At 60.4% G+C, this 27,956-nt stretch overlaps 1 protein-coding gene across 2 annotated transcripts; it reads right to left on the bottom strand.

The window, feature by feature from the left end:
• Positions 1-4,172: 4,172 nt before the first annotated feature.
• Ints1 (integrator complex subunit 1) lies at positions 4,173-26,784 on the bottom strand. 2 transcript variants are annotated; one of them, XM_055598570.1, is made up of 47 exons: positions 26,441-26,784; positions 25,642-25,929; positions 24,280-24,476; positions 24,049-24,186; positions 23,689-23,848; positions 23,492-23,597; positions 23,212-23,398; positions 22,966-23,111; positions 22,707-22,848; positions 21,724-21,900; positions 21,026-21,134; positions 20,582-20,702; positions 20,183-20,260; positions 19,467-19,624; positions 19,045-19,141; positions 18,177-18,268; positions 18,001-18,061; positions 17,443-17,640; positions 17,125-17,254; positions 16,709-16,888; positions 16,454-16,603; positions 15,511-15,690; positions 15,318-15,422; positions 15,012-15,179; positions 14,690-14,801; positions 13,767-13,928; positions 13,171-13,317; positions 12,667-12,765; positions 12,324-12,448; positions 11,955-12,209; positions 11,213-11,372; positions 10,895-11,035; positions 10,591-10,777; positions 10,391-10,514; positions 9,813-9,943; positions 9,224-9,311; positions 8,916-9,142; positions 8,666-8,786; positions 8,073-8,206; positions 7,792-7,984; positions 6,697-6,824; positions 6,353-6,465; positions 5,577-5,690; positions 5,081-5,151; positions 4,830-4,921; positions 4,585-4,694; positions 4,173-4,503 (listed from the first exon to the last, which is right to left on the bottom strand). In XM_055598570.1, the coding sequence occupies exons 1-47, from the start codon at positions 26,577-26,579 to the stop codon at positions 4,388-4,390; spliced, it is 6,657 nt and encodes a 2,218-aa protein (XP_055454545.1). In that variant the 5' UTR covers positions 26,580-26,784; the 3' UTR covers positions 4,173-4,387. The 2 variants fall into 2 exon arrangements, with proteins under 2 accessions (XP_055454545.1, XP_055454544.1); XM_055598569.1 differs by having other exon boundaries at positions 23,212-23,405; positions 23,493-23,597.
• Positions 26,785-27,956: the final 1,172 nt, after the last annotated feature.

Below are 27,956 nucleotides of genomic sequence, written 5' to 3'. Positions count from 1 at the left end.
GTGCTCTGCTGGCTGAGAATATTACACCCTTCCTCCACAGCCTCCCTGAGGCTCAAGAATGTGCCTAAGGGTGCAGGCAGGGGAGAGGAAGGCCCTCCTGGCCAACAGCCACCAAGGCCACCCACCCTCCCTGCTGACTCTCCAGCTCCCAAAGGGGCATACACTACTTAGCACAACCAGAGGCCTTTGCAAAAGCCTAGCTGTCATCTCCCACTGTACTGCTACTAGAGATGACATGGCCAGGGACCCAGCACTGTCCCCAGAGCCCCTGCTCCCAGGAAATGTGGCCCAAGCAGAGCTGAGTGCAGCGCCTCTGCTGGCAGTGAGAGGCCCCTCTGTTGAGACGGAGCCCTGAGCCAGCCCCCCTCTCTGGGTTACCCTGACTTTGGATGGGTAGGGCTGAGCCTTGCTGAATGATGGCTTCCTAGATCAAGAGAGAACTGGATTCTAGCTGACCTGCCTCTCCCCTGGGGCCTGGGCTCCCTCCGTGGAACTACAGGCACCAGAATGGTCCTGGGGCAAAAGCTCAGCAGGGTCACAGAGAGGCCTGGGTTCCCAGCAGAAAATCAATGCTTCGAGGAGCTTACTTGGAAAGCCCCTCAGGGTCCCTTCTACATGCTGCCTTCTCGGGCTTACTGCTGGGGACCTAGAACAGATCTAGAGCTGATCTTTGGAACCTCTAGCTGTGCAGGGGTGCAGGGAGAAATCCAGGACATCTATCTGAGCCTGCCTGGCCCCTCAGTGTCCAGCAGACCTTCCAGGAGGGAGGAGGCAGGAGTTCTCGGAGTCCTCCGGGAATGGCCTCCCTCTTAGAGGCTTGGATTGGCGCTAGCCTACCACCAGGCTAACTGGAGAGTTCCTGGCTGCCCCCGGGGGGCATGAGTCCCCAGACCTCCCCATTGTCAGCTGCCCACATGCAAGTATAACCTTGAGCCACCATGGGCAGTGAAGATGGCTGGGGGGCTGGGGCCTTCCAGGGTGAGTACAGGGTGACCCTGTAGGTGAGAGCAGACCTCTGTCCCCATGTGAAGGTCACAGCTATCCAGAGCGGAAAATGAGGCCTGAAGGCTTTTTCTTTATGGCGAGCAGGAAGCAGGCATGCTCGTCACCATGACAACACCAAACCCAAGTCTAGGCACCAGCCGCACCACAGGGAAGCAGATAGGCTTGGGACACTGTCCTCTAAGCAGCTCTCCCTCCTCAGAGTGAAAGAGGCTGAGGGGCCGGCAAGACCCTGGGCTAGCTTGGGGTCTCCCGGGGAACCTGCTGCAGGGTGCTGATGGGATTCCCTACCCCAGAACAGGGCTGTCCTGCAGTCCATGAAGTGCCCCAAACCACTGGAATCTTGGTGGTGGGGAGGAGGCAATGCCAGGGGCTGGGGCACAGACTGTGCCAGGATCGCTGGCCTGTTCCCTTCTACATCCCGTGTACATCTGCCCTTGGCTGGCCTGCTTGGCTATGCAGACCCTAACTCCATCAAACTCCATCTCACTGCCCGGGGCCTGCGGCCGCCCCACCACAGACCTGTCTAAGCAAGTCTGCCCTTCCACCTCAGCCAGGCCACACTGCGGGCCCTCTGGACTGGGGACACACTGGGCTTTCTGTCCTCTAGGAAGTATGCACGTCATCAGGGGCCAGGCGTCCTACCTGGTCTCAGCAGCCTGGCTATCTGGGTCCTTGTTCAGCAAAGATGCAGGGCAAGACACCCTTCACCTGCCCCTCCCCTCCCCTAGCACTTCACGGCTGCGGCCGCTCTGCTCAACCCTGCAGCCTTGTGGGAAAGTGTGAGCACTGCCCTTCACAACTAGAGGCCAGAGAGTGGCCCAGAGATGACCGGAGCCGAGCAACTGGCAGTCCCTCTGGCTCAGCTTCAAGGCCATGCTCGACTGCTGTACCCGTTCCAGCAGCCAGGCTCAACCCCAGGCTGGGTCTCATTCCCTCTCCTTGGGCTGGGCCTTGCTTACGTCATGGCTCCTGCTGTACAGTCGGGCACTGGCCATCTCCCAGGCCTGTGCAGAGCAAGGGAGCACGCAGGACCCAAGGCTCCCTGAGGAGAAAGACGCACTGGGTGCCGAGCGCAGCTGCCTTCCTGGAGGAAAAGTTCGGATTCTGAGACGAGGCCGCTGAGCGCAGAAGCAAAGAGCTGGAAACCAGAATGGTTCTGCAAAGGGTGGGCACTTCCAGGGCATGCTAGGCCCTCTGGGTGCCTCTCCCTGGCTTATACCTCCAGGCTCAGGCCAGGGAAGACCAGATGTAGCTTGCTGCCAGCTCCAGGCTGACTTCAGGCTTAGCCTTCAGGCTTCTGTCCCGAGAGCAAACAAACCTGGAGAGGCCGGCCCCTCTGCCACCACCCACTCGGCCCTGGCGTCACTGCGCCTTGTGCACCCAGGGCCTGGAGTTGCCCACAGCCCAACTTGTGAGTCCCAGCACTGGCTGTGGACAGACCCCTGCCCTCCACACAAGTTATGGGGCTGGGAGGCCTGCTGCCTCCAGCTTCCATCTCCCTATGCCCGGAACACCCTGCACTCGCCACCTGGCCTCGTGTATGAGACAGCAGTAGCGTAGGATGGCCCCAGCTGTCTGGAGTAGCAGACAGCTCCCAGCCACCTACCTCTGGCTAGCCGAACCCACGCAGGCCTTGGTGTCCATGAGACCTGGGTCCCTGCTGCACCAAGAGTGTGCCACCTAGCCAGGCAGTGGTGGCACACACCTTTAATCCCAGCACTCAGGAGGCAGACACAGGCGGATCGCTGTGAGTGCGAGGCCAGCCTGGTCTACAGAGCAAGTTCCAGGACAGCCAGGGCCACAGAGAAACCCTGTCTCTTGGGGGTCGGGGGTAGTGTGCCATGTTTGTCAGAAGCCCAAGCCAGGACCCAAAACCCAGAAGACCAGACTGTGAGCCCAAGGCCCTGGTTGGGTTCCCACATGGAAAGTACCCGGGATCCCTGCACCTGCCCTCAGAGCCTGCCACTCGCTATGCAGTGCCCATTGCCCCATTCGCTGTGGTGTGAGGGGGCAGACGCGGGCATTGGTATGACAAATCCAGTCTCAGCTCTCCATCATGGCGTTCCCATCACCTTCCCAAGCTTCCAGGGCAATGCCGCTTGCCCTGCCGCGGAACTGAGGCCTAAGGGGTGGTGGCAGTGTTTGGAGACACGCACCTGTGCCAAAGGGCAGTGACAGTGACCCAAGGCCAGGTTCAGGGCACTGAGTGAGGAGATGGGATGTAAGCAGTGCCACGTGCTGCCTCCTGGATGCCAGGCTTGCCCCTTCCCCCCACAGGGCAGGAAGGACACTGTGCAGCGGCCCGCACTGGGGCCAGTGGCCCTCTGTGCTGTGTGGCGTGGGCAGCCTTCCTGCGTGGATGGGACTGGCCCACACCAAAAAGCAGCGGTCAGTTCCTGGGGTCCTAGTCAATGGCTCCCAGGGCAGAGCACAGGTGCCATGGGTAGCCCTGAACCGTCTCAAGGTGTGGGTGGGTGGGGGGAACCATGAGTGGAGATGGCCCGGAACAGGTGTCCAGCGCCTCCGGCTATCCAGGAGGACCATCACTGCCACTCTATCCAGACACACTGGGACCAGCTACCACACGTGGGCCCTGGTGGTGGTGGGGAACCTAGGGCTGGTTTTCTAGGGAACAGTGCCCCCTAGTGGCTAGAGATGGGACAGCCAACCACAGGGGAAAACCCTGTTGGGACAGTCTTGGGAGATGGCCTGCATCCTTAGGAAGGGTCCCTGGCCCCTGAGAATGGCCCTGATCCTAACCTGGAGGGAGGAGCCCACTAGAGACTTATGCCCACCGCAGAATGGTCTGCAGCTGCACCAGCTGCAAGCTCCCCTCTGGCACCGTGTTGTTCCCATGCTGGATGGAAACCAGAGGCTCATGTCTGGGATCACTCATAGGACTTGCGCAGAGCCACAGGCTATTAGGGCTGTTCCTGCAGACACCACAGGGCTCTAGCATCCGTTCGGGGTGAGAGCACTCTGCCTGGCTGATCATGGGGTAAAGGAGCCATGGCCAAGCAGGGGACATTGGCCAGTGTGGGGGAGCCTGCAGGGTGGTCCATCAGGGACACCTCAGGCTCTGCCTCCCAGGCATCTGCTCAACACCTTGGAAGTCTTGGAGCAAGCACAGGAACCCAGGTCGCACTGGCCAGGGACAACACAACACATCAGATAGCAAAGAGGGACTCAATGCTTCATTTAAAGAGGCCCTCAGTGTGCTTCACTGGCAGAAGAGCCTCTCCTCATCAGAGCTCCGGCGAGTCACTCCCGAGGACTCCCAGCCCCGGTTGATGGCCGAGGAGAGCTGTTCTCAGCCCGCGCCCAGCCTCGAGGGGCGCAGGGACCAGATGACCCCAGGACAGGCTTGCTGGATTTCAGCGCTTCACATCACGGCCTCCATGTGCAAGATCTTCAGGGCCTCCGAGATCTGGGCGCTGGTGTCCATCTGGCCGTACATGCCCACCAGGAAGGCCCGGTGCAGCAGCACAGGCGCATGCTCTGTGGAAGACTCGAGGTCAGACAGCCCTGGGCCCGAGGCGCCCCCCAGGGCAGCAGGTGGGTGCTGGGTGGACAGCTCACCTTGGCAGAGCAGGGTGTACTCCGGCAGGTTCCTGAGGGCCGTCTGCACCACCTCAAAGTCCCGGCTGCCCAGGCAGTACATGAAGGTGGGCAGGAAGTCAGCAGCAATGCTGCAAGAGATGTGCTCACGTGGGTACTGTCCCACGGCCCAGGTGCCCAGGAGGCCAGGCCAGGCCGCACTGACCTCCCACTGCCTGGCTCAGCTAGCTGGGGGTGGCAGTGCCCGGGGTTAGGGCTATCCTCACCTGGGGTTATGCTGGATGGAGCGCAGCGCTAGGCTGAAGGCCAGGTTGCGGCAAGACTCCTCCGCCGAGCTCATCAGCCGCTGCAGGTTGGTCTGCTCGGAGGAGAGAGGAGTGTCACCAGGCAATCATGGAGACTCAGCCTAATGGCAAAGGCAGGGCCTGTCCCCAAGGTGCCACCGGGGTGGTGGGACGGCCTGCCTGGCCTCCTGCTACAGTCTGGGGCATTCCTGACCCCTCCCAGCCCCACTCACCGAGAAGAAACCCAGGACCTCAGGTCTCCGCCGTGACATCTCGTCTATGTCACTGAGGGTCTCCAGCACGTCTGCGGGCAAAGGGCCAGGCTGTGGAGTCTCAGCGGAGCTAGGGGGACCTCCTTACTAACTCAAGCAACCCAGACACAGGAAGGGACAGTCCCCAGGCACCCCAGTCCTCCGGAGGTTCCCCAAGATGCAGCACAGACTGCTCAAACTGCACATCTGCTCAGTGGCTGTCCTAACGCCACGCCTTTCTCCATGTTTGGCCTCCCACCAGTCGGTCTCCGGGAAAGGCTGGACCAGCAGCTCACCCTTGAGTGGACACTTGGAGCAACCCCCCACTGAACCCCTGGTCCCTCTCTGAAGACTGACAGTCTTACCAGCCACCCCTGTTGGGTCCTTACACACCACACTGCTCTGGGGGTTCTACCGAGCTATCTGTGCAAACAGCCCAGTGCGCCCAGGATGGTCTGGGAGCAGCTGGCCCACTCACCCTCAACAGCCTGGCCCCGGGACAGTCTCTTCATGTGTGGGGCCACGTCAGCCACGGTCAGGGGGGTGCAGAGGGACACACTGACCAGGGGGAGGGAGCCGGCCGAATGCTCATCTGTGGGCGGTTAGTCAGGATCAGGTGATGGCTGCAGGGGCCCAGCAGACCTTCGGTCTCTGTGGGAAGGCTAGGCCCATTCCAGAGTCACACTGTTTACTACGCAGGATGCAATGCAGTGCTTGGTGTGTGTTGGCCACGAGGTTGGAGGAGCGTCACATAAAGGGTGGCATTCAGGACGCTGGACTGCCCTGAGGGCCACGGCACGTTTCCCCTACAGCCAGCCTCGGACAGCATTCCCTTGCCTCTACCCTCAAGGTGCCACTAGACAGCTCAGGGAGACTGGTGTCGGGACACAGCACATCCTCCATGAAGTACCTTCCATGTGCATTCAGACAGCCCAAGGGCACAGGCAATCTGGTCAACATGGGCAGCAGAGGCTAGCCACAACCACCAAGCCTGCAGTCAGCCTTGGCCCACTGTGGCATCGCCCACCCGCCCAGTGACTATGTTGGCAAAGGACATGTGCCATCAGCAGGCAAGCAAAGGGAAAGACCTTGGCCTAAAGACCAGCCTGCCCAGGGAGCACACAGCAACATCCATCATGATGGCTCTGTTCGGTCAGCTTGGACGTGGCACTACCCAGGCCTGAGGTGTCAGGGCTCGGCTAGATCACTGGGACCCTCCCTGCACCCCACTGGCGAACTCACACGTCCCCTTACCTTCACCTTCCTCATCCAGGCCTTGGTCAGTTCTCCCATCCCGGCTCGGCAGGCTGAGCCCGGCCAGCAAGGACTTCAGCATTACCAGGTCACTGTTGTCAAAGGACAGGTCACTGTGGAGACAACACGGGTTCACTGTAGAGGGCAGGCAGAGAAGAGTGACAGGCGAGGAAAGGCAGCAGGACAGACAGAGGGCCGGGGGTGAGCTCAGTGGAAAGTGGACAGGCAGGGAGGAGGGGTGATGAGGAGGATCAAGTGGGAACCGGGCCGAGGGCTACAGTTCAGACCAGAACGTTCAGTGTCTGCACTGTCCCCCCTCCCCCCCGGCAGGTGTGGGGACTCACTGGAGGGGCTCCGCGTGTTTCTGCAGGAAGGCCACAGCTGCGGGCGCGCTGCAGGCCACGTACTTGTGGATGAACTGCACGAACTTGCTGATGAAGGGGGCCAGGTGGCGGGAGGATTTCCGGTAGTTCTGCAGAGAAGGCAGAGGAGCCAGGAGCTTCCTCAGAACCCCCTCACCACACATGACCGCCATGACGGCCACGGGCCAACGCCGGGCTGGATGGAGCCTTGGCACGTTGGTTTTTATTGTGTGTTTTTCTAGAATGTACGTCTGTATGTCTGTACCACGTGAGTGTCTGGTGCCGAGTTCAGAAGGGGGCATCAGGTTCCCTGGAGCTGGAGTTTCAAATGCTTGTGAGCCACTATGTGGGTGCTGGGAACCAAACCAGGGTCCCCAGTACGAGCAGCCAGCAGCCAGTGCTCTATAATCTCTAAGCCCTCCTTCCAGGCCCTGGGCATTTTTTTTTTTTTTTTTTAGTTTTCTTTCTTTTATTTCCTTCCTTCCTTTTTTCTTTCCTTCCTTCCTTCCTTCCTTCCTTTCTTTTCTTTCTTTCTTTCTTTCTTTCTTTCTTTCTTTCTTTCTTTCTTTCCTCTTCTTCCTTCCTTTCCTCCCTCCCTCCCTTTCTTTCTCTCGCTCTCTTTCTGTCTTTCTTCCTGTCTTTTTTTAGAGCATCTGACCCATATATGGCTCACAATATTATAGCCAAGGCCGGTCCAGAACTTGTAATCTGCCTTCCTCAGCCACCCAAGTGCTACAGCAAGTGTCTGCTGCTACAATGCCTGGCTGGCTTGGCTTTTGTCTTCATAATATCACAGCAAAAAAAATGTCTGGACTGGGGCGTATGATGCCAACAAATGGCACACAGCGGGGCTTGGCCAGGCCTAGAATATGGGGCTCCCCAGGCAGAGGATGCTGGGCCTAGGAGCCTCAGTAAAGAGCTGGTCTCTGGAGAGTGGAGGCAGAAGCCACTGGAGGGGTGGCCTGGCTTTGGCCCTGAGTCCAGGCTCTCCTGTGAGAGCAGAAGGGAGTCAAGCAAAGACAAGAGGGGCCAAGGGAGGATCTGAGGCACTTTGGGGACAACCTGCCTGGTACCCACCAGGAGCAGGCGGATAAAGGATCGCAGGCAGTCCCACAGCGCCCCCTGGTGTTCACTCTGGAAGACACGTGGCTGCAGCAGCTCCAAGATGCCCAGCACATGCAGGAAGAAGGCCAGGTGGTTCTGCTGCCGGAACTCCTGGAAGTTCAGATGCGTGCGGCCGTGCAGGAGGGCTGCGATCATGGGCAGGTGCCTGGGGGCAACAGAAGGGCAACCCTGGTCACACCTGCCCACCGGGCACCAAGTCCCCACAGTGCACCCACGGCTGTGACGACAAGCACCTCAGCAGCAGGATGGGGTGGGCCACGGCCAGCTTCCGGCAGGCCATATTGGCGTCAGCCACCCTGCTCTCGGAAGACCTCGAATCACTGGTGTCCGCCAGGAGCGTGATGAAGCGATGGATGAGCCCATCCAGCTAGGGGAAGGGGAGACATGAGGAGAGTACTATACACCATAGGAATTCTCTCAGCCCGCTCACGGCCCTGGATACCACGCAGCAGTGGCGTGCTCAGTGTGGACATCCTAGAGATCACGCCACAGGCACGAGCTCACGTGGTCTCTGAGCTCCAGAGGATGAAAAAGCCCATCCACCCTGCTGAGGCTCAGCGCAGCTGGCCAGGATGGGCAAGAGGCAGGAGGGTTCGGGGAGAGTCTGGGCTGACAGGGCACTCCCCTCCTGGTGGAGGCCATGGCCTCACGGTGGCTACATGTTACACAGCAGCACACCAACTTGTGTTTGCCCATGCACCCAGGCTGTACCCAGGGAAGAGCCTACCACAGCAAGCCTCGAGGCTCCAGGACTTGAGTCAGGCCCAGCCCTCCTCGCTACTCAGGGTCTGTGGGCTGCAGGGCTCCAGTATGCCGTGTCCCTCACCTTGCAGATGCTGCTTGTGGCGCCTTCACTTTGGAGCAGGATGTCCGGCACTGGCACTCGGACCTCTGGCCGCTGCAAGTACAGCTGCAAGAGCAGGTCTCGGCAGCGCTGGCCTAGCACGCTGGAAAGGGCAGAGGGCAGAGGGACTGGTCACTGGGGAAGACGCGGCCAGAGGGCCACGTGCTGAAGGAGCCACTCCCAAGTGACAGCCGTCACCCCCAGCAAGGGGCCACGGCGGGGACTCAGGTACCTGTCCCCCCATTGCTGGATGCAGCTGGTCAGGTGCTCTGCCACTTTGCCGACGCTCTCATCGTTGCTACGGCAGCAGCTAAGCAGCAGGGGCAGTCGGGTCTGGAGGAGGGTGCGTGCCGCGCTGTCCCCATCCTGGCTTCTGGTCTCTGCCTCGGACAGGATCAGCTCCACCAGGCTGAGCAGCTCTGGGCCCTGGACATGGAGAACCAGCTCCTCCCGCCGCTTCTGCAATCAGGAAGCCTGCAGGTCAGCCTCAGGACTCGAAGCCACCACCCCCAGGGTTGGGCCCAGCTCTTAGAGACTTGCCTGTGGAGTGCGCTGGTCCCGGCCCTGCCAGATCCGGGGAACATGGATGCAGGCCCAGAGGAAGTCCAGGGAGGCTGAGGGGTCGAGCCTGGGAAAGCAGGCCTCTGCACATGAGGCTAGGGCGGGCTTCCCTCTGGAGAGTCACTACCGTCCTGAGGAGCCCCTGGTCAAGCACAATGGCCAGAAAACAGGGGTCTCCCCGACCCACACACTTCCAGGTCCTCTGTTTGTGTGAGCCGGGTACCTGATGGCTCTCATGAGAAAACCCAAGCACAGCTTGTGCCCACACTATGGGCCTGTCACAGCCAAGGGCCCACCAGGCTGGATGGGCAGCTTCTCACAGCTCCTCTGCCTCTTACACCATGGCTGGGACATAAGCCAAATCCTCCACAGGTGAAAAGGTGCCAAGAAGATGGGCGGGGCGGGGCACCAAAGCAGGACACTGGCCCTGCAGCTGAGGGCACCCAGCTGAGGCGCCGAGCGCAGAGGAGAAGCCTCGGGAGACCCTGCTGCCCTGAAGGTGCAGGGGCGTAATTCCTGAGTCACAGGGAGCTCCATGCAGGCCCAGAGGCTCCCAGGGTGGACTCACCTCTGCTCCCGGCTCTTGCCGAGAAGGACACGGATGCAGCGGTGCAGCGTGGACCAGCTGGCCTGGTGTGTGAGGAGAGCCAGCAGGTAAGGGCGGAAAGACAGCACCTGTGCGCTTATGTGGCCTTTGCCCTGGAGACAGAAATGGCCAGGACCGTCTCAGGCTGGGGCCATGGGTTCTGAGGGATCATGTCAGCGACTATGTTCTGGTGGTGCCACCCAGGAAACAGCAGCGAGGAACCTGGCCTGATGCCATCTCAGCTCCTCCATGCTGGGCAGGGCAGGGCCCGGGTTCGGCCACCTTCTCTGTCTTCCCCTGGGCAAGGGCTGGATTTAAGGGTACTGCACAGCCAGTACCCGTCCGTCTTCTTACCTTCCCCACCTCTACGCAGACCCGGGTTCCTCAGACTTCAGAGTCTGGGAGAACTGTCCTACCCAAACCCCCAGAAATGGCTGCCAGCGTTGACCCAAACAGATATACAATAGCACCTGGGACAGGCTGCCCAGGGCTGGCTAACCCCGCCCTTCCTCTGGAGACTAAGAGACATAAAGTCTGGCCCTGGGCCATGTCCCTGTCACCTTTCTTCGTGAGAAGAGCAGCTTCCGCTGAAGATCAGGGCAACTACAGACCACTTCTGGGTCCAGTGTCTCCAGCCAGTCCACAAGCAGCCCAGATGCTGGTCCCAGGCGTGCGCCCTCCGTGCTGCAGGGCGGAAGGTCAGGGCAGAAAGCTGGCTGCGGAGCCAGCCCCTCCCACCCACTGCCACACTCCTTCCTACCTGGCAGCCTCCACATCCTGCTTGCTGGGGCCCAGGAGCTCATCCTTCTCCTGCAGCAGCAAGGCGCTCACCACCATGATGGGCCCAGAGGCCGGGCTCGGGGAGGAGGCCTCCGAGGTGGCTGAGAACAGCGCCGTCAGCAGCTCTTCCAGGTGGGGAGAGCGCACCTCGATGAGGCCCCGGAGGACTGTGGGACAGGAGGCTGGCTGAGCAGAGCAGGCCGACAACTCTTGGGGCCAAGCTCTTCAAGGCCACCCCCATCCTCAAGAGGCTCCATGAGGGGCAGGGGGAGAGGGAACAGTACCTTTGCCAATGAGCTCGGGCTCCAGAGTGCACTTCTCCCCGGACCTCAGGGTGGCAATGATGGCCCGCACGGTGGAGTTAGCCACCTCCAGGTCACGGTGGAAGCTCAGGGCCTCAGCCAGGTGCAGGAGCCCACTGCGAACTGTGGGCAGTGGAGCAAACCGTGACCACGGCAAAGTCGGTGTGCCCACACGCTCCCAGCCTGCCTCTCGGCCCGGGCTGGCTGGTCTTCGGGAGGCCCACACGGCTCCCTGAACGCTTGGCCCTGCCACACCAACACCCACAGTCCCGGCCCACCCGCTGCCCTCAGCATGCTCACCGTCACTGATCCTGCGTCTGGCTGAGAAGCGGGTAGCAAACAGCTTGAGTTGGGCCTGCAAGGGCCCGTCCTCCACGGCAGGGCTGTCCAGCCACTGCAGAATCTGCAGGAGCACTTTAAGGAAGAGCGATGAGAAGCCAGTGTCCTGAGGGACAGCACGCTGTGGGGACAGCCAGCCAGGTGTGAGCAGGCTGGCACAGGGCTCCAACAGCCCTGCCTGGCCGACAGTCTGCAACCCAGGACGAGAGGCCCAGAGCCCGGGCTAGGACCCAGCATCACCCCACCTGCCATTCAAAAGCATGTCTCTTAAATGCCAGGATGGCCCTGAAGGGCTTTAAAGACCAGCCCTTTAGGGATGTGCCTTCACTAGCAACTCCTGCAGTGAAGGAACACGAACACACATACACACACACACACACACACACACACACATTCCCTCATGTGAGCATGTGGACAGGGGAGCCCCAGGCCATACAGCCTGCAGACAGGGACGACAGAGACCTCACTCATTCACCCTCTATTATGGAGGCCTTGACCCCGCCCCTGTCCCTGCCCCAAGGTACCTGGCATTTCGCACTTAAGGACAGGGGATTTAGGCCTGCTGAGGGCAGCCTCAGGCATGCTTGGGACAGCATCAGGCCGAGGGTGGGCTGGGGAGATGCCCTAGGTTTCCTGCAGTAGGCAGAGCTGTGCCACCAGTCTCCCATCTGCCCTTCCCTCCCACAGCGCCTGTGCCGGGCACCTGGTACTGGTAGAGCTGGCGCAGCAGCGGGCAGGACAGGAAGTGGCTGCGGTGCATGGCCAGAGCTAGGGTGCCGCCGTGCGGGGAACTGAGCAGGGTGGCCACGGCCTGCAGAAGGCGAACTGTGATGCCTGGCACCTCAGGGTTCCCCTGGCGGACGCGAGCCAACTCCTGGCCCAGGGCTTGCTGCAGTGCCAGGGCGAGGGGGCGTGGGCTGGAGCTCTGCCACCGTGGATCAGGGCTCAGTGGGAAGATCTGGAAAGCAGAAGGCGTCAGGAGCAGAGGCCTGTACCCGTGCCTCCCACAGAGACAGGGAGGGTGCACAGGGACAGGGGTGATAATGGGGGCCTCACACAGCAGTCCCTGTACCTGCAGGAAGATGCCAGCTAAGTCGTCCTCAGGGCCGAGCACTGGGACCTGTGTCCCCGCCCGAGTCCTGCCCTGGCCTGGTGGGGGCTCGGGGCTACTTTCTGGCTTAGGAACGTCTGTGCTGTCTGTAGAGAAACAGGAAACGTGGCCTCAAAACTTTCTGAGCAGCTCCTGGCCCTGTCCTGCCAGGGTCTGTGACTAGACAGCAGAGTTGAACCTTGGGCCCACATGGAGAGTAGATCCAAAATAAGAGTCTCATTGGCTAGAGGCTGGCACCGGCCAGGGAACAGCCCGGAGAGCAGTCCACCCAGACAGCAGATGAGGGCAGTCGAGGAGTTCGTACCTCGTCGGGGTGGCAGGGAAGCCGTGAGGAGCGAGTGGAAGGTCTGGCCTCCGGAAGCACCTCTCTCGTGCTGCACCTCAACCAGGTGGGCCATGTAATCTGTAAAATGGCAGCCAGAGCACCGTGGGGGTGGATGAAGCCAGCCTGTCTTCCCACAGAACACAGGTCCAGGGCCAGCACATCATGCCCAGACTGCAGGACACAGCCAGGGCACATGCCTTTAGTCCCAGCACTCGGGAGGCGGAAGCAGGAAGATCTCTGAGTTCGAGGCCAGCCTGGTCTACAGAGTTCCAGGACAACCAGGGCTACACAGAGACTCTATCTTAAAACGTGTAGCAAAGACTAAAGGAAGTGAGCTACAGGATTCCCAGCTGGGGAGCTAGGGTTCCCTCCGGCCTCAGGGTCAGTCACGGTGGGGCAGCACAGTGCCGGAGCTCCAGCGCCCGTCACGGGGTAGGTGCCCACCCGATCTGACGACCACATCCGCGCCACAGGGCCTCTTACTCTTGTCCATGATGTTCTGCTCCAGGGTCTGGGGATCCTGGGCCACTGCCTGGTCCAGGTACTGCAGCAGCTTGCTCATGCTGGACACGGGGATGCCAAACGACTGCACGAAGAGCAGCAGCTGCTGGGGCTCCAGATCCTGTAGGGCTGTGGGCACGGGTGCTCAGCGGCCTACCGGGCCATTCCCGGTCCACCCCCAGCCAGCCGTCAGATGTACCCCCACAGGGCCTGGCTCTGCCAACCACACAGTCCCCGGGGACTTCTGAAATGACGTCATCAACGCCCCTATGGCTCACTGGAATCATACTCTTCCCAGGCTCACCCTGCCATTTAAGTTCCCTTTCCTGCCTGGAGCCAGACTGCAATTGCCAAGCTGGCCACATGTCCAGGCCTTGCTGGGAAGCTCCTCTGCTCAGTGTAGCTTCTGTGTAGCCCACATGCCCTCCAAGGCAACAAAAAGGCCCTGACGCTGTCTACCTCTTGTGCCTCTAAAGGCCAGATCTATCAGCCATTTCTTCCTTGGGCCTGGTTTCTGAGCCCTCAGTTCCTGGAAGGCAGCAGGCGAGGCCAAGCCCCCTCCTCCCGCCGTGCCATACCAGCATCCACGAGCCGGGGCACCTCAGAGCGGATCATCCGCAGCTTCAGCCAATCAGGCAGCAGCAGCGCTTCCTCGGAGGTGTCCACCAGGAAGGCTGTGGGCAGCGGCTTCTTCTCGGGGAACCAGATGTCCAGCAACTCGTGAAACTCACTGTCACCGGCTTTAGGGAGGACACAGGAAACAGCTGCGTTAGCCGAGGACCGAGGACCCAAGGAGGGTCACAGACTACCACGACTGTCACCTCCGGGGCAGGGAAACTTAGGTTTTAGGGGAACAGAGAAGGCTCAGATGATGCGGCTGAGGACTGACGGGGCAGTGAGCACAGGACTCCATGTCGCCCTGTCTGCTTATGGTGGTCTATGGCATCCTGGGTTTGGGGGTGAGACGTGGCTTCTTGCCCAAGGCCAACAGGTGCAGACTTCTGGGAGCACAAGGACCTCAGCACAAGCTGCCTGCCCTCATAGCGCCTTCAGCCTTTGGCTCCACAGAGCCAGCAGACGTCAGCCTTCCCCTGACCTGCTCCCTCCGGGCAACAGGCTAGACATACAGCACGCTGTAGATGACCATCTTTCCCTCAGGACGGTAGCGGAGCCTGCCCATGTGCCTCCTAATTCCTAGCCAGGGTATGCTGTACCCTTTCCTCCCTCCCTCGCTCTCTCTCTCTCTCTCTCTCTCTGGTTTTTTGAGACAGGGTTTCTCTGTGTAGCCTTGGCAGACCTGGACTTGCTTTGCAGACCAGCTTCTGCCTCCCTGAGTGCTGGATTACAGGTGTATGCCACCATGCCCAGCTCCCTTTCCACTCCCTTAGGGATAATTGGGTACCTATATGGAAGCTGCTGCAGTGGCCGGGTCAAGAGGAAAGGCTACTGGCCAGGGCGGTGTCAGAGCCCAGTTCAGGAGAGCCCAGGACACACTGCTTACCATGAGGCGGGCCCAACGTCAGCAGGATGACCATGGCATGGACCACAAGGATGTGCATGGTGGCTGTCTCCCCACTGGTCCAGCGCAGGAACACTTGGTCCTGAGACTCCGACTGTGAGAAACGGCAGGTGTACAGGCGCCAGGTGGCTCAGCCGGTGGGACCGGCCATGGAGCGCCAGCGTACCCACGCTGTGCCCTGCCGTAGGGTCCCCCCACCACAGAGCTTCTCCCCTAGCTACGGACTGCCTCAGTCTACCTCAGCCCCTCTCCGCCCCCAGCTCTGAGTGCCCGCTGGAGGGTTGCTGACCCTCCCGGCCCTCACCCAGCTGTAGACCTCCTCGCCCTCCTTGCTCTTGCGCATGCGCCGTACGTAGCGGGAAAACACGGACAGTAGGGCGCTGAGTACGGCGTCTGAGGCAGTGCCGCAGGAGGGCTTCGAGAAGAGGTGCGCCATGATGGTGGAGCGCTCCACAACCAGCCGGGCCACGTCCTGAGCGGGGACAAGGGCCGTCAGACTCCGAAGGTTCTGGTAGTGCGTGGCCCCACCTCCTCAACTCCCTGTGCACCAGCCCACAGCCAGCCACAACGCTGGCGACCCGGCCGCCTGGCCCTGTCAGAATTCCCTCACCAGGGCCAGGTCGCTGTGCGGGCCCTGCTCCTCCACTGGTGTGTGCTGGGACAGGTAGATCAAGTAGGCGCTGATGGTCTGGGGGTCAGTCTCCATGTGGATGGCCTGGGCAGGGGAGGCAGGTGTCTGAGATGGACCCCGGGGCGGTGTGTGCGCACCCTTCCTCCCAGGACCGGCCTAGCCCATTCCACACCTGTTGCAGAGCCAAGGCTGTTGTGGTCCGCACACTGTCAAACAGGGGCAGCCGGGGCAGGTCCCGCAGCAGCCACTGGTAGCCCTGCAGCGTGTCTGCCTCCCCAGCCTCCTCCTCCATGGGGGGCTCTTTCTCCTCCCTGTCACGAAGGCCACCCTCTGACAGGACCAGTGACAAGCCCTGCAGGTACACACACATACGGGGCTAAGGCCGCCTGCCTGGGATGCAGCGGGCCCAGCCTCTCTCAGGAGCAAGCCTGTCCCCTCAAGCTGCCACACAGAACACAGCAGCTCCTGTGTGAGATAATTGGCCGGCTCCCTATGGTCACATAATGGAGAGACGAATAACATGAGCTGAGTCCTTGCTTGGTTTTGGAGACAGGTCTTTCTCCAGAGACCAGGCTGGTCTCAAACTCACTCTGTAGCTTACTGGCCTAGAAATTCCTGCCTCAGCATCCTTGAATGCTGGAATTACTAGGATGCCCGTGACGCCCAGTTTAAAACCATTCTGGATAAGGCAAGCTGTAGTTTCTTCAACCGCTCTCACAGTATGCCACTGCCCAGGGAAGGAGCCTCGGACAAGAGACAGAGGGCTCAGGTTCTTGCGGACTGGACTAATGGCATGGCATCCATACCTTCTGTCTTCACAAATTAGGAAAGGAGTCTGGGGGAGCCAGGTCATTATCCAACACATACCCAGAAAAGCCAGGCCTTGACTCAGCAATAGAACCCCTGCCTAGAACCCCCCAGTGAGGGGCTGGGGTGTGGCTCAGGAGTAGAGCACCTGCCTAAAATTCCCCAGTGAGGGACCAGAGGCATGTCTTACTGGTAATGACACTTAACTAGCATGTTTGGGGCTCCATTAATTCCCCAGGACCCCCCCCAACACAGACACACCAGTCCCCCAGCCACAGCAAGTCTCTCACACAGCTGGCCACCCTCACCTTCATGGCCAGCACCCGGGAGGCCACCTGTGAGGAGCCCAGACGCCGGAGGAAGTAGTCGAGCACCTCACATGTTGTCTGCTCATCTGCTTTAGGGCCCAGCAGCAGATCCTGCAGGCGGCCCAGCAGCTGCCGCTGTTTCTGCTGCCTCTGTGGACCAAGAACAACTGTCAGGGCCACAGACAGTCGGGGGCCAACCTGGCAGGGTGGATGGCGGCGGCCGGCCTGGCAGGGCGGGCGGCTCGGGTCTCATACCTGTCTCTTCTTGGCCTTCTGCTCCCGGCTCTCGCCCTCCTCCTCCTCCTCCCCTGAGGCAGTGGCGTCAGCTGCATCATGGAGCAGGAACTCACACAGGCACTGCACAGGCAGCACATCCAGCGAGCCCTCGCTGGACTGCACCAGGTCCGCTAGCCACGGCATGGACTGGGAAGAGGCCTGTGTGGGCAGCAAGGGAGACTGAGCGTATCAACAGAGGCTGCGCCCTGCACCCTGAATGCTCTGGCCTGCACATGCTCAAGCGGAACCTCTGCAGCAGTCAGCGTGCATCTCAACCTCCACTATCTATGCTCCGTCGGCGTAGAAGGACAGTGCTCACTGAGCATCCCAGCAGTCTGCCTCTGGGAAAACCTTCCCGGCCCGTGCCCCCTCCACCATTCCCGGGCAGGACTTGCCTGGCGCTGGATGATGTGCAGGAGAAAGTCTGGGTTACGGCTCCGGCATAGCAGGTGCCCAAGGCGCAAGGACTGGTTGAGGGCCTTCACCTGGTCCAGGATGTGAGGCGGTGGCCTCCGGGGAGGGCCTCTGTGTGTCACGGGGGACACGAGGGTCAGAAGGCCACACATAGAACACTGGGTACAGACAGCTCAGCTAACCCAGGCACCCGGGGCCCACACCATGCTGGGGCAGAGCGGATAGCTCAGGCTCAGTTCTGCCGCTGCCCACCTCCCTCCCACCCACACCGAGGGCTGGGCCAGGGTGGGCAGGCATACTGGGGGTCCAGGCTGGTCAGCTGGGACAGGAGAAGGCTGCTGCTCTCGGTGATGGTCTGTTTGGTGGAGGCGGCGGCCAGGTGGCCTTCGAAGGCCAGGATCTCCTGCTTCTCGCGCTGAGAGATCTGCAGCTCGCGGTTGATCATCTCCGTCCGCGTCTCCTCGTCCGTCAGCGTGCACGGCGGGTAGGAGTAGTTACTGAAGATCAGACAGGCAGGCCTCGTACCCACGGCTGCACACAGGCGCTCAGCAGACAGTGCTGGCGGGGGCAGTCACACAGGGCTGCTGTGGCACAGCCTGAGCATCAGGCCAGCAGTAACGCGATCCAGTTAAGCCCTGCAGCTGCAGGCTCCAGGAGCCCACAGCAGCCACCTCGCGCAGCATGCCGGCCACCTTCCGCATGGACACTGCTCGTCATCACACCCCTAGTGCCGCCAGCTCTGCTGCACTATGTGACGTCACATCACAGCTCCTGAGACCCTTACTCGCGAGGTGAGGGAGGCGTGACCCTTCCCCCTCGTGCAGCCCTCCCTGCGCTGAAGGGTGCTCACCACTCACTTGGTCATCACCATCTCCATGAGCATCTTCAGGGTGGGGTACTCCTCCCACGCGGCCAGGCCTCGGGAAAGAGAACGGGACGTCACCGCAGCCCTCTCACCAGCCTCCCCGCACCCGAGCGGGTGCCTCACTAGGCTTGGCCCCTGGTCACAATCTCCACGGCCAGGACAGCTCACCGATGTTCTCCGGGTTGAAGGCGGCCACAACCAGCAGCAAGGGCCAGGCTTTCCAGTAGAGGGTGGAGATGGCAAGGTTTGGGGGCTGGTACCTGGAAGGCAGGGCAACGACAGGCAGTGTGAACTCGGTGCCCTGGGCCCAGGCCAGGCCAGCTCCATTCCCTAGAACCCAAGTGGAAAAGCCAGATGTGGTTGCACACGCTTGCGATCCTAGTGCGAGGGTGTGGAGACAGAAGGAGCCCTGCGGCTCACTACCTAGCCAATTGACCAATCCAAGTAAAAAGGCAAGAGGCCCTGGCTCAAAACACAGGTGAGTGAGATAAAGTTGGAGCCGTCAAGACTTAGGGCCTGAGTTTGATCCCCGGAACCAAATGGAGGAAAGGACCGACTCCCACAAGTTGTCCTCCAACCTCCACATATGGGCTGTGCACATGTACTTATGTGCACACACACACACACACACACACATGCACACACAGACATGCACGTACAGTAAAACAAAAATTTTTAAAGGTTGGGAATATAGCTTAGTGGCAATGTTGGCTTAGTCCACACAAAACCCTGGTTTCAAATGTTAGCACTGAAAAAAAAAAATAATTTAAAGAAGCCAGGCATGGAGGCCCATGCCTTTAACCCCAGCACTCAGGAAGCTGAGGCAGGAGGACTTGATTTTGAGGCAGTAGAGCTCACAGCAGTGACAGGCTGTCCAACAGACAAGATGAGCAAAAAGAAAGCCCCAGAACCAGAGACCCCCCCAAAAAAAAGCTCGTGGGAAGCAACTGCTCGCATACAGGGACAGTGGGAGGCGGCTTGGGGCCTGGAAGGCGGCTCTGCCTCAGCCCTGCCAAAAGTCGGGCTGCGGCCTTACCCCGGTGGCAGCTGGATGTTCTCAGGGTGGTGGTAGGTGCACAGGTTCAGAACGGCGTCGATCAGCTGGATCCGCTCCACCTTCAGGACTTCTACATCTGAAACCCAAAGGCACCGGGCTCCAGAGTCTTCCCAGACCCTCCGAGGGCAGTAGGGGTCAGCGGGAAGAGAGAATGCGGCTTTGCTCCGGGCCAGTGCTGTGTGTGTGTGTGTGTGTGTGTGTGTGTGTGTGTGTGTGTGTCGCCACTCACAGGACCATTCTACCTCCCCCATAGGAGAGGACCAACGAGTCCCCCTGGGACCCACCTTGTGGGAGGAGAGTGAAAGAGCACGGGGGGGGGGGGCGCTCTGGGTCGTCAGTGTGGGTTCCCAGCCTCCCCTGACTGAGGGACTGAGGGATGGAGGGCAAAGCCGCGCTGTTACCATCGGCCTGAACAGCCGCAGCTCGCTTCACAAGGTGGTCGGCCAGCTCCATGGCGTCTGCGGGGCCGAGGGGCAGCTCTCGGGACAGTCCGATGACCAGGATCCGCATCAGGGTGTCCTCCAGGATGGGAACCTCCGAGCACAGGCGCAGGAAGAAACTGCGGGCGGCATTGGGAGCCAGGGTGGTGAGGGGCCACGAGGTCTCCTGTGGCCTGCAGCCAGACTCCAACCCACCATTTCCTGGTTCTAGTGGCCCACGCAGGGGATGCACACTAGCTCCTGGCCTTTAACAGTCGGGACAGAGCGGGAGGCCACTGCTTCCTTTTCCCCACAGCCACTCATTTCTGAGCGGAGGGACAGGCTGCACAGAGCCCCAGCAAGCAGCTGGAAAATGTAACAGCTAGGGTAGGCAAAGCGCCTGGGTTACGCGGGACAGTGGTGTCCACTGGCTAGACTGGACAGCAGGGCTGGAGAGGCGTGTCCCAGAACACAGAAGTGACCAGTGGGTTGGAGGGGATGGCAGGTCGGCTGAGGACGGGCACAGTGGGAGTGGGGAGGAGCTGCCCCAGGGGGTGGCCGGGGATGGGGTAGAGGCAGGAACATGACCGGGACACCACAGCAGGTGAAGAACAGCACGGGGTGTGCAGGGCGGGACACCTGCCAGCATCTGCCCACAGGCTCCACCCTCCTGCTGCCCCGCCCAGCGCAGCACTCACTTCCGGTCGCTCTCAGGTGGCCAATTGTCCCACTTGTAATAGGTCTCGGGCTGCTCGGTGAAGAGCACCTTGTGGAGGCTGCAGGGACAGGACAGGCGTCAGCCAGGATGCGGCAGTGCAGGGAGTCCACCACAACAGAAGCTCCCCCCCGCAAGGGGCGACTCAGGTAGGAGCTGGTAGGCAGAAAGTGCTTGGGGCTTCCCGACTCCTGAGCACCCTGCCCACAGTGGACTCCAGTGACCCCAGGGCAGGGGTCCTCCTGCTCGGGACGGCTCTGCTGCCCACCAGTGCCGGGCGCTCTGGGCATTCGGCCGGTGGCTGCACGGGCGTAAGAGGCTCCCGTCTGAAGTGGTGCCCAGGCAGGCGGCACTGTGAGGCTGAAGGTGGCTTGCTTCTTACCAATGCACATAGTCCTTGGGGGCCAGTTTGCTGATGGAGGGGACGACAGTGTGAAGCCACCACACGGCGTCACGCTGGATGGCTGCGATCTGGTTCTGGAATGTGCGTAGCACCTCGAGGTCTGGGGAGGTGGGCAGGCCATGAGGATCCTGCTGCCGTGGACTCGCGAAGGCCAGGCCACTACAGACCGCCCCTGCCCCTGTGATGGACCTCCCAACTGACTTTGGGCCTCAAAAATCAATACGACAATGCCCGAAGTGAGCAGGCTCCAAGCAGAGACGGTCCTCTCAGCCAGGAGACTCAAGCAGGAGGGGACTGCTGCTTCTGGAAGCCCCTCCAACTGCCGCGCAAGGAGCCCCCCAGCCTCGGTCTCCACGAGTCAGCTCAGCTTCAGGGGAGTGCAACCACTGGCTGAAGACACCCCCCACCTCAGCAGGGTCTTACTTCTCTTCTCTCCTTTGTCCCAGGCGACTCCGGCCTCTTTCACCTGGGCTGTAATGCCCAGCATCATGGACACAGCCAGCACATCCGTGATGTGAACCACAAACCGCTCCTGCGGGCACACAGAGTGGCAAGGCTGGCGTCACCAAGGGCCCCTCCCAAGGGTCCCAAGTGGCACAGCGGACGCAGACCCATGAGCAGCTTGGGGAGGAAGCCATTATGTAGACCAGCATGCTGGGACAGCAGCCAGTGGAAGCAGGCCCTGGGGGCCAGAACTGGGCCAGGCCGAGCCAGGGCCTCATCAGGGACTGGGAGTGGACTTGAGCGACAGACACAGACAAAACCCTCTCCCCAGCGACAGGCTGCCACCACAGTGAATCCACGTCCTGCTCCGGCCTCCCTGCTTCACCCTGCTCAGCGGCACCTCCTCCCATCCCTCTCCCTGCACCCCCAGTCAATCAGACCTCTCTTGCTTGGGTGCCCTGTCCATCCTCAGCGGCTCCACAGCCCTGCCAGCTGCACTGTCCTCACCCACACTGGGATCACAGCCACCCCCTCCTTACGAGGGACAGAGCAACTCCACGTGGGGTGTGTAGACACTGCGCCCATGTCTGCACACGAGCCTGGCACCTGGCCACCGCAAACCTGTCAGGGGCCAGGGAACTGTGAAGCCGAAGGTGGCGAGCAGGGGTCCCAGGCACCTTAAATTCCATCTCCAGGTACTGCGGCTCCTTGCGCTCCTGCATGAGGCCCAGGCAGAAAGCTTGGAAGTTGATCTCATGCTTGGTCTGCTTGATGATCTCGCGCAGCAGGGCCCTCGATGCGCGCAGGTAGTCATCCTTGTTGGTCAGCAGATCCTGGAACACCATGGCTAGGAACTACCGCAGAGAGAAGCCACAGGGAGCTGTGGTCAGCGGCCATCGAGGTCCATGCCTTGACCACGCCCCCACTGACCTGCCGGGACCCACAGAAAGCCTTCCCCAGGAGAACAAGCTCCCCCAACACCTTAGCAGCTAATATGGTAGGATGACACAAGATCCAAGGCACCTCTTGGGCTGCCTGTCCTGAGAGGAGGGGACAGTCTCCCCTTCCTGTCTGTGAACTTGTAAGAGGGGAACCATGCTGTATTTCTTTCTCCTGAGAGCTGACAAGAGGGGAGCCAGTCCTCTTCTGACCAGGGATGCGCTGGCTACCTCAACCCCACCCACTCTGGGCTCAAAGAATACCAAACACCAAAGATGCCGCCCCAGGTCCGCAACCACCCAAATCATTCTCTTAAGACAATGGGCCGGGAGGGTGACCATCAGGTGTGGCCAGAAGCCAGCGCAGCCGAACTGCCCAGCTCCAGCTAAGCGCAAGAGTGCTTCCTGGGTCTGTAGAGATGTCAGACCTAGCACCCACAGCTAGGACTCCAGGCCAGGGGGGAAGGTTGTGGAGATGCCCGCTTGGTTTAGGAAGCAACCCCAACCACGGAGGATGCACCGAGCTGGAGCTGGGGGCTGTGGGAGGCTCATTCCCACCTGGCGCTACCCGCTCCACAGCGTTAGCTCACAAGGATGGCTGAGAAGCCAGGAGCTGACGGCTCTTCCCACCCGCAACCAGGAGCTTCTCCCTGTGCGGCTGCACAAGCCCCAGCCTCATGGAGACGGAAGCCCCAGGCCGCTCCCAGGTGAAGCGTCCCCACCTTGGGCGCCAGCTCCGAGCTGTGCTGCAGCACGGTGTAGAGGATCTGCATGTTGTTGGGGTTGCGAGCGTTGGAGAGCTCATTGAAGATCACAAACTTGATGGTGGTAGCCAGGTTGTCCTTGTGTGCGTTCAGCAGCTCCCTGGATGCAAGAGCCGGGTGGGTAAGGGGTGCAGGTCCAGGCTGGGCCTGCTGCCCACTGGCCGTCTCCCCACCCGCTGGCTGGTCTCCCCACCCGTGGCCCCGGCTGGCCAAGCACCTGATGCAGAGCATGTAGTGGTTGAGGAGCACCTTGGGCTTGAGACGGATCTTGATGAGGTGCGAGATGACGTCCATGTCTTCTGGGCCGTGGGAGTTGCAGTTTATACACACAGACATCAACAGGTCCTGCGCTGGTCTGGTCAGCTGCGGGGAGGCCGGGAAGATGGCTGAGCATATGACCACGGCCGCCGGCCGCCCAGAAACAGCAACCCCTCCCGGACTCTGGCTCGCTGCTGAGGCGCACCTTGGGGTTCTGCAACCACATCTCCAGCCGCTGCACGGCCAGCAGCCGCACTTCCTTGTAGCCACAGGTGGCCGTGAGCAGGCGCAGGAGGTTCCGGGACACACTGTCGATGGGCTGGCGGCGGTTCAGCTGGTCTCGAAGCATGTCCAGGACGTACTCTTCCACGCTGTCTGTGAGCTCATCGTACCTAGGCCAGAGGGGGGGAAAGGAGGCCAGGAAGGATGCCAGCTCCGGGGCCCTCCCCTCGGTCTCCCACCACCAGGACTGTCGGCTCACCTACCTTGGCATGAGCTGCCCTTCCTGCTCAGGGCTCAGCTTCTCCTCGGCTATCAGCAGCTCCGTCTGACAGTCCTCCTCTTCTGTGAGCGAGGGGTGGGGGCTGCTGCCTGCAGGAACCACGGGGGACAAAGGGTACCTCATCCCGGGGATACGGAGGGCGGTCCCTCAGCCCCGGCCCGACGCCCCGGCATCTCTTACCTGCGCCAACGTCACCTCCGCCGCGTGCCCCCTCCCCCTGCAGCAGCACGCTCTTCGGGGGCATCTTGGTGTTGAAGGCTGTCTGGATGTTATCCACGAAGGTGCGGCAGTGGGGGCTGTCCACCCAGATGCGTTCACCCAGTGAGTCCTCGATGTACACCTACAGCGTGGCACGTTTGGACCCTGCCTGATGCTGGCCAGGACCCGGAGCGGGGCCATCCAAGAGGCCCTCATCAACGCCCACTCGGGAGGGAGGGAGGGCGCCCTGGAGCCTCCATTTGCCTCTCTCTCCCACACCGGTCCCCAGCACCCTCCCTTCCACAGCGCTGTGTTCACTGAGGGCCCGGGGAGACCACTCACCTTCACGAAGATTTCCGGCCAGTTCTCGTCCTCCTCGTACGCAGCCATGAGAAGGTTGCAGGCCAGTACAGACACCAGGCTGTTCCCTTTGGCCTTGAAGTTGACAGAGGCGTCCCTCCGCAGGAGGCTGCACAGGGCCTGAAAGGTGCGCAGCCGTCATGAGATGGCCCACGCCACACAGGGACAGCAGCAGGTCCAGGGAGGGCAGAGAGAGCAGGCCGCCGGGCTCACCTCGATGACGCCCTCGGTGGCGAAGACGTTGGGCTTGATCTTGGCTAGGTACATGAGGCTCAGGTAGAGCGTGCTGTCCGGCTTGGCCCGCGTCACCTTCAGCTGCTTCACGGCTCCGCAGAGCACGCCTTCTATCCTGTCGTCATTGCCCTCCAGCTCGGCAGCTTCTATCTCGTCCAGCAGCACAGTGGGCAGAACTGACCACATGGGAGGGTGAAGTTAGAGCGGTGGGGGCAGAGGTGCCACCCAGAATCACAAGGATGAGCGGACAGCGCAGATGGGTCTCACCAGTACAAGGAGCTCCCAGAAACCATACACCCAATTCTGTGCCTTTTCTCCAACCTACGGCCTCACAAATTCTAGGCAGGGGCTCCACCACTGAGCCACAGCCCAGCCCCTCACTGGGGGATTCTAGGCAGGGGCTCCACCACTGAGCTAGACCCACAGCCCTCAGTTTACTTTTTACTGTGACATGGGGTCTTGCTTAAGTGGCTGAGGGATGGCCTTGAACTTTCTATCTATCTGCCTCAGTGTCCCAAGCAGTCGAAGTGACTGGCCTACAAACACCATGCCTGGTGCATTCTGAGCCTTTCAAATGACATCTCAGGAGCAAAGGATAATGTAGCTTTATGAGATACAGCTTCATTAAAGGGTGTAGGACAGGATGCTTATCCTTGCGGCTCTCACAGAGAAGTCCCCTAGACGGTGCTCCGAGCAGGCACGCTGGCTGTGGTATCTGCAGCAGTTCTAGGTGTCACTGAGTGAGTGGGTGACAGGCCTGCGCTACAGGCACCATGGAGCCGCTACGGGTCACTGAGGGATGCTGGGCTGCAGTGCAGTGCTTAAAGCACTTGCTTTGCATGCACCAGGACCTGGGCTCGACCCTGGCACTGCTGAAGAAGTTACTGGGAAAAGTGACAAAGAGCGGGGAAGGGTGAGCAGGTGCACAGGTGCTGCAGGAGCAAGAGGCCAGGTGGGGCCGGCATCTCCCCTCTGAAGTCTCTTTGGGACCTGTTTCTACCTGGAAAATAGTAGCAAATGTTCCCTGTCCTAAGAGAGGAGCGGTGTGCAAAGGGTCTCGCCCATCTTGAGGACCAGGCTAGAACCACTTGGGTGCCACCACAGTCGGTGCGCCTCCGCCAGCAGAGCTCAGGGCAGGCCGCAGACATGCCAAGTAAGCGACAGAATGATGAGCCCAGCGTAGTGCCCGGACAATGTCAGGAGGCAAGCTCACAGGGAGCCAAGAGCTCCTCGTATCCACTGGTGCCGAAGACCCTGCTGTGCTACCCGACTGGAAGTGGTCCCAACGGGCGCTGGGTGATGGAGGGAAGCGCTCTGGGGAAGTCAGCAGGTTGACCTTACCTTCGATGGGTACCACAGATGGTTCTTTGATGGAGGGGGAAATGGCTCGTTTTTCTGCAACAGCAGCCTCGGCCAGGCGTCCCAGGGCGCTCAATGGGGGAGTGGAAGACAGTTTGGGGCGCTTGGTGAGGCCAGTCAGCGAGGAGGCCCCAGACAGAGAAGCTGAAGCATCTCTCTTGCGCTCTGAAGGCAGCCCAGGAGCTGGCTTCAGCAGGGTAGACGCTGTCTTGGATTCACTGGCCTGCCCCTTGGACCCCAGGGCGATGAAGTCCCCAGGGGGTGGATGCCCTGCAGAGGAAAAGAACACCCACCCTGTGACAGCCACCCTCGGAGTGGATAAACCAGACCCTGAGAGAATACAGTGCAGCCTGAGGTTATTCAACAAGACCCTGACAGAGACAGTGAAGGCTGACTAAAAAGGACACCGTCTCTAACTCACAAGTACTAGTCTATTTAATCCTCAATGAGTTTTTTCATAAGGACTATGACCCTCAGTTTACAAACAGACCCTGAGGTTAGGTAATGTGCCCAGTGTCCCCCAGTTAGCAAGGAGCAAGGTCAGGACCCCGGCTAGACCATCCGGCCTCAGGGTTTGTGTTTCTGGCCCAGGTACTCTGTCCTTTCCAGATGTTCAACAGGGCATGGCTGGCCTTGTCCTTCAGGAGCCCTGGTTTGGGTGATTATGCCCTGACGGACTGCTGTGTTGGAGGGCTATGCCCTTCAGTACTGTCAAGTTAACTGTGTCCCACAGGAACTCCCGCTTCATTGAGTCGCGCCAGCGCCACGCGCGGGGACGCACCCGAGGGCTTGGCGGCCGCGCTGGGTCTCCGGACGGTGGTGGGCTTCGCTCGATTCATCCTGCCCGCGGCCCTGGCGCCCCTCGACGAAGCGCCGTCACCTGGGAGGAGGCGGCGGGATTCACTCGCTCGCTCAGTCATTCATCCCTCGCACCGTGGCCGCTGGGCTCAGTGCCCAGGGCCGCCCGCTGGGGTCACGGAACGAGGCCAAGTGCAGCGCACACGAGGCCGATCGCGGAGACGGATGTCGCCGCAAGGAGCCGAGCTCACTCCGGGGCAAGGACCTCCTGCCTCCGGCGCATCACCCCGTAGCCCACAGCACGGATGCCCCGGAAGTGGAAACTGATCGGCGCTCGCTCCCAGAGCTGATGTCCCACATAACCGGAAGTAAAATAAACCCTAAAACGAGGAAGAGACCAGGGAGGCCCACAGAGCGCGCTCAGTGTTTGCCACGCCCTCTGGTGGCAGGAGGCTGTTTGGACAGTCCCGGCCTGTCAGAAAGTTCTGTTTGCTCTGCATAAAATATTGCTTCTTTTTTTGGAGATGAGGCTGATCCTTGCTCAAGAAGTCAGAATCCGCCCGGCAGTGGTGGTGCACGCTTTTAATCCCAGAGAGGTAGAGGCAGGCGTAGCTCTGAGAGTTCGAGGCCAGCCTGGTCTACAAAGTCAAGGCTACGCACAGAGAAACCCTATCTCGAGGAAAACAAAAAAAGGAAGACTCTGGGATGGAGAGATGGCTAAGTGGTTGAGAGTACTGGCTGCTCTTCCAGAGGACCCAGGTTCAATTCCCAGAAGCCACATGACCGCTCATTAACTGTAGCTCCTGTTCCAGGGGATCTGACACCCTCACACAGACATACATGCAGGCAAAACATCAATGTACATTAAAAATAAAAATTAATGGTGTGCGGGTCACCACACTTAGTCTTTTTAAAAGGTCAGAAAAAAAGTCAGGGAGCTGAAGTCAGGGATGCTGAAGTGTAGATGAATTTTAATTCAGAACATGGCTGATCTGGCAAGAGATCACACCCAAAGACCTTCCAGGTCAGTGTGATCCATCTGGAATGCAGACACACCTTTAATCCCAGGAGACAGAGGCAAAAGGCTGAGTCCTAGGCTAGCCTGGTATAGAGAACGTTTCTGTTGTGGATATAAACCACTGTTTGAGTCGCAGGTGTGGGATGTGGGGCTGATTCAGATGGCCCACAGCAGGAGTCTGTTTGCCTCATTCGGGCTCTGAGAGGAGCTCTTTGCCAGCTGCAGATAGTTTCAATCTGAGGACTCTGGAGAGAGAATGCCAGAGCCCAGAGAGCGTGGATCCGAGAAAGAACAAGGCTGCTCCTGCTTCCCCCTTGCTGCTCCTGGTTGCTGTTGTGAGACAGGAAGTTGGACATCTCCTGAAACAAGGATTGGACTAGCTCCAAGGAACCCAACGACCCTAACCAGCAGGAAGCACCTAAGAGAACTGCGCCCCCTCTCTCACTAGCCCTTTCTTTCTCCCACCTGGTGTTGGGGTGTT

Source organism: Psammomys obesus, unplaced genomic scaffold (assembly GCF_907164565.1).
Source record: "Psammomys obesus unplaced genomic scaffold, mPsaObe1.curated_primary_1811, whole genome shotgun sequence".
NCBI lineage: Eukaryota > Metazoa > Chordata > Mammalia > Rodentia > Muridae > Psammomys > Psammomys obesus.
Note: the sequence above shows the minus strand (reverse complement) of the source record. Positions and strands in the feature narration are given on the sequence as shown.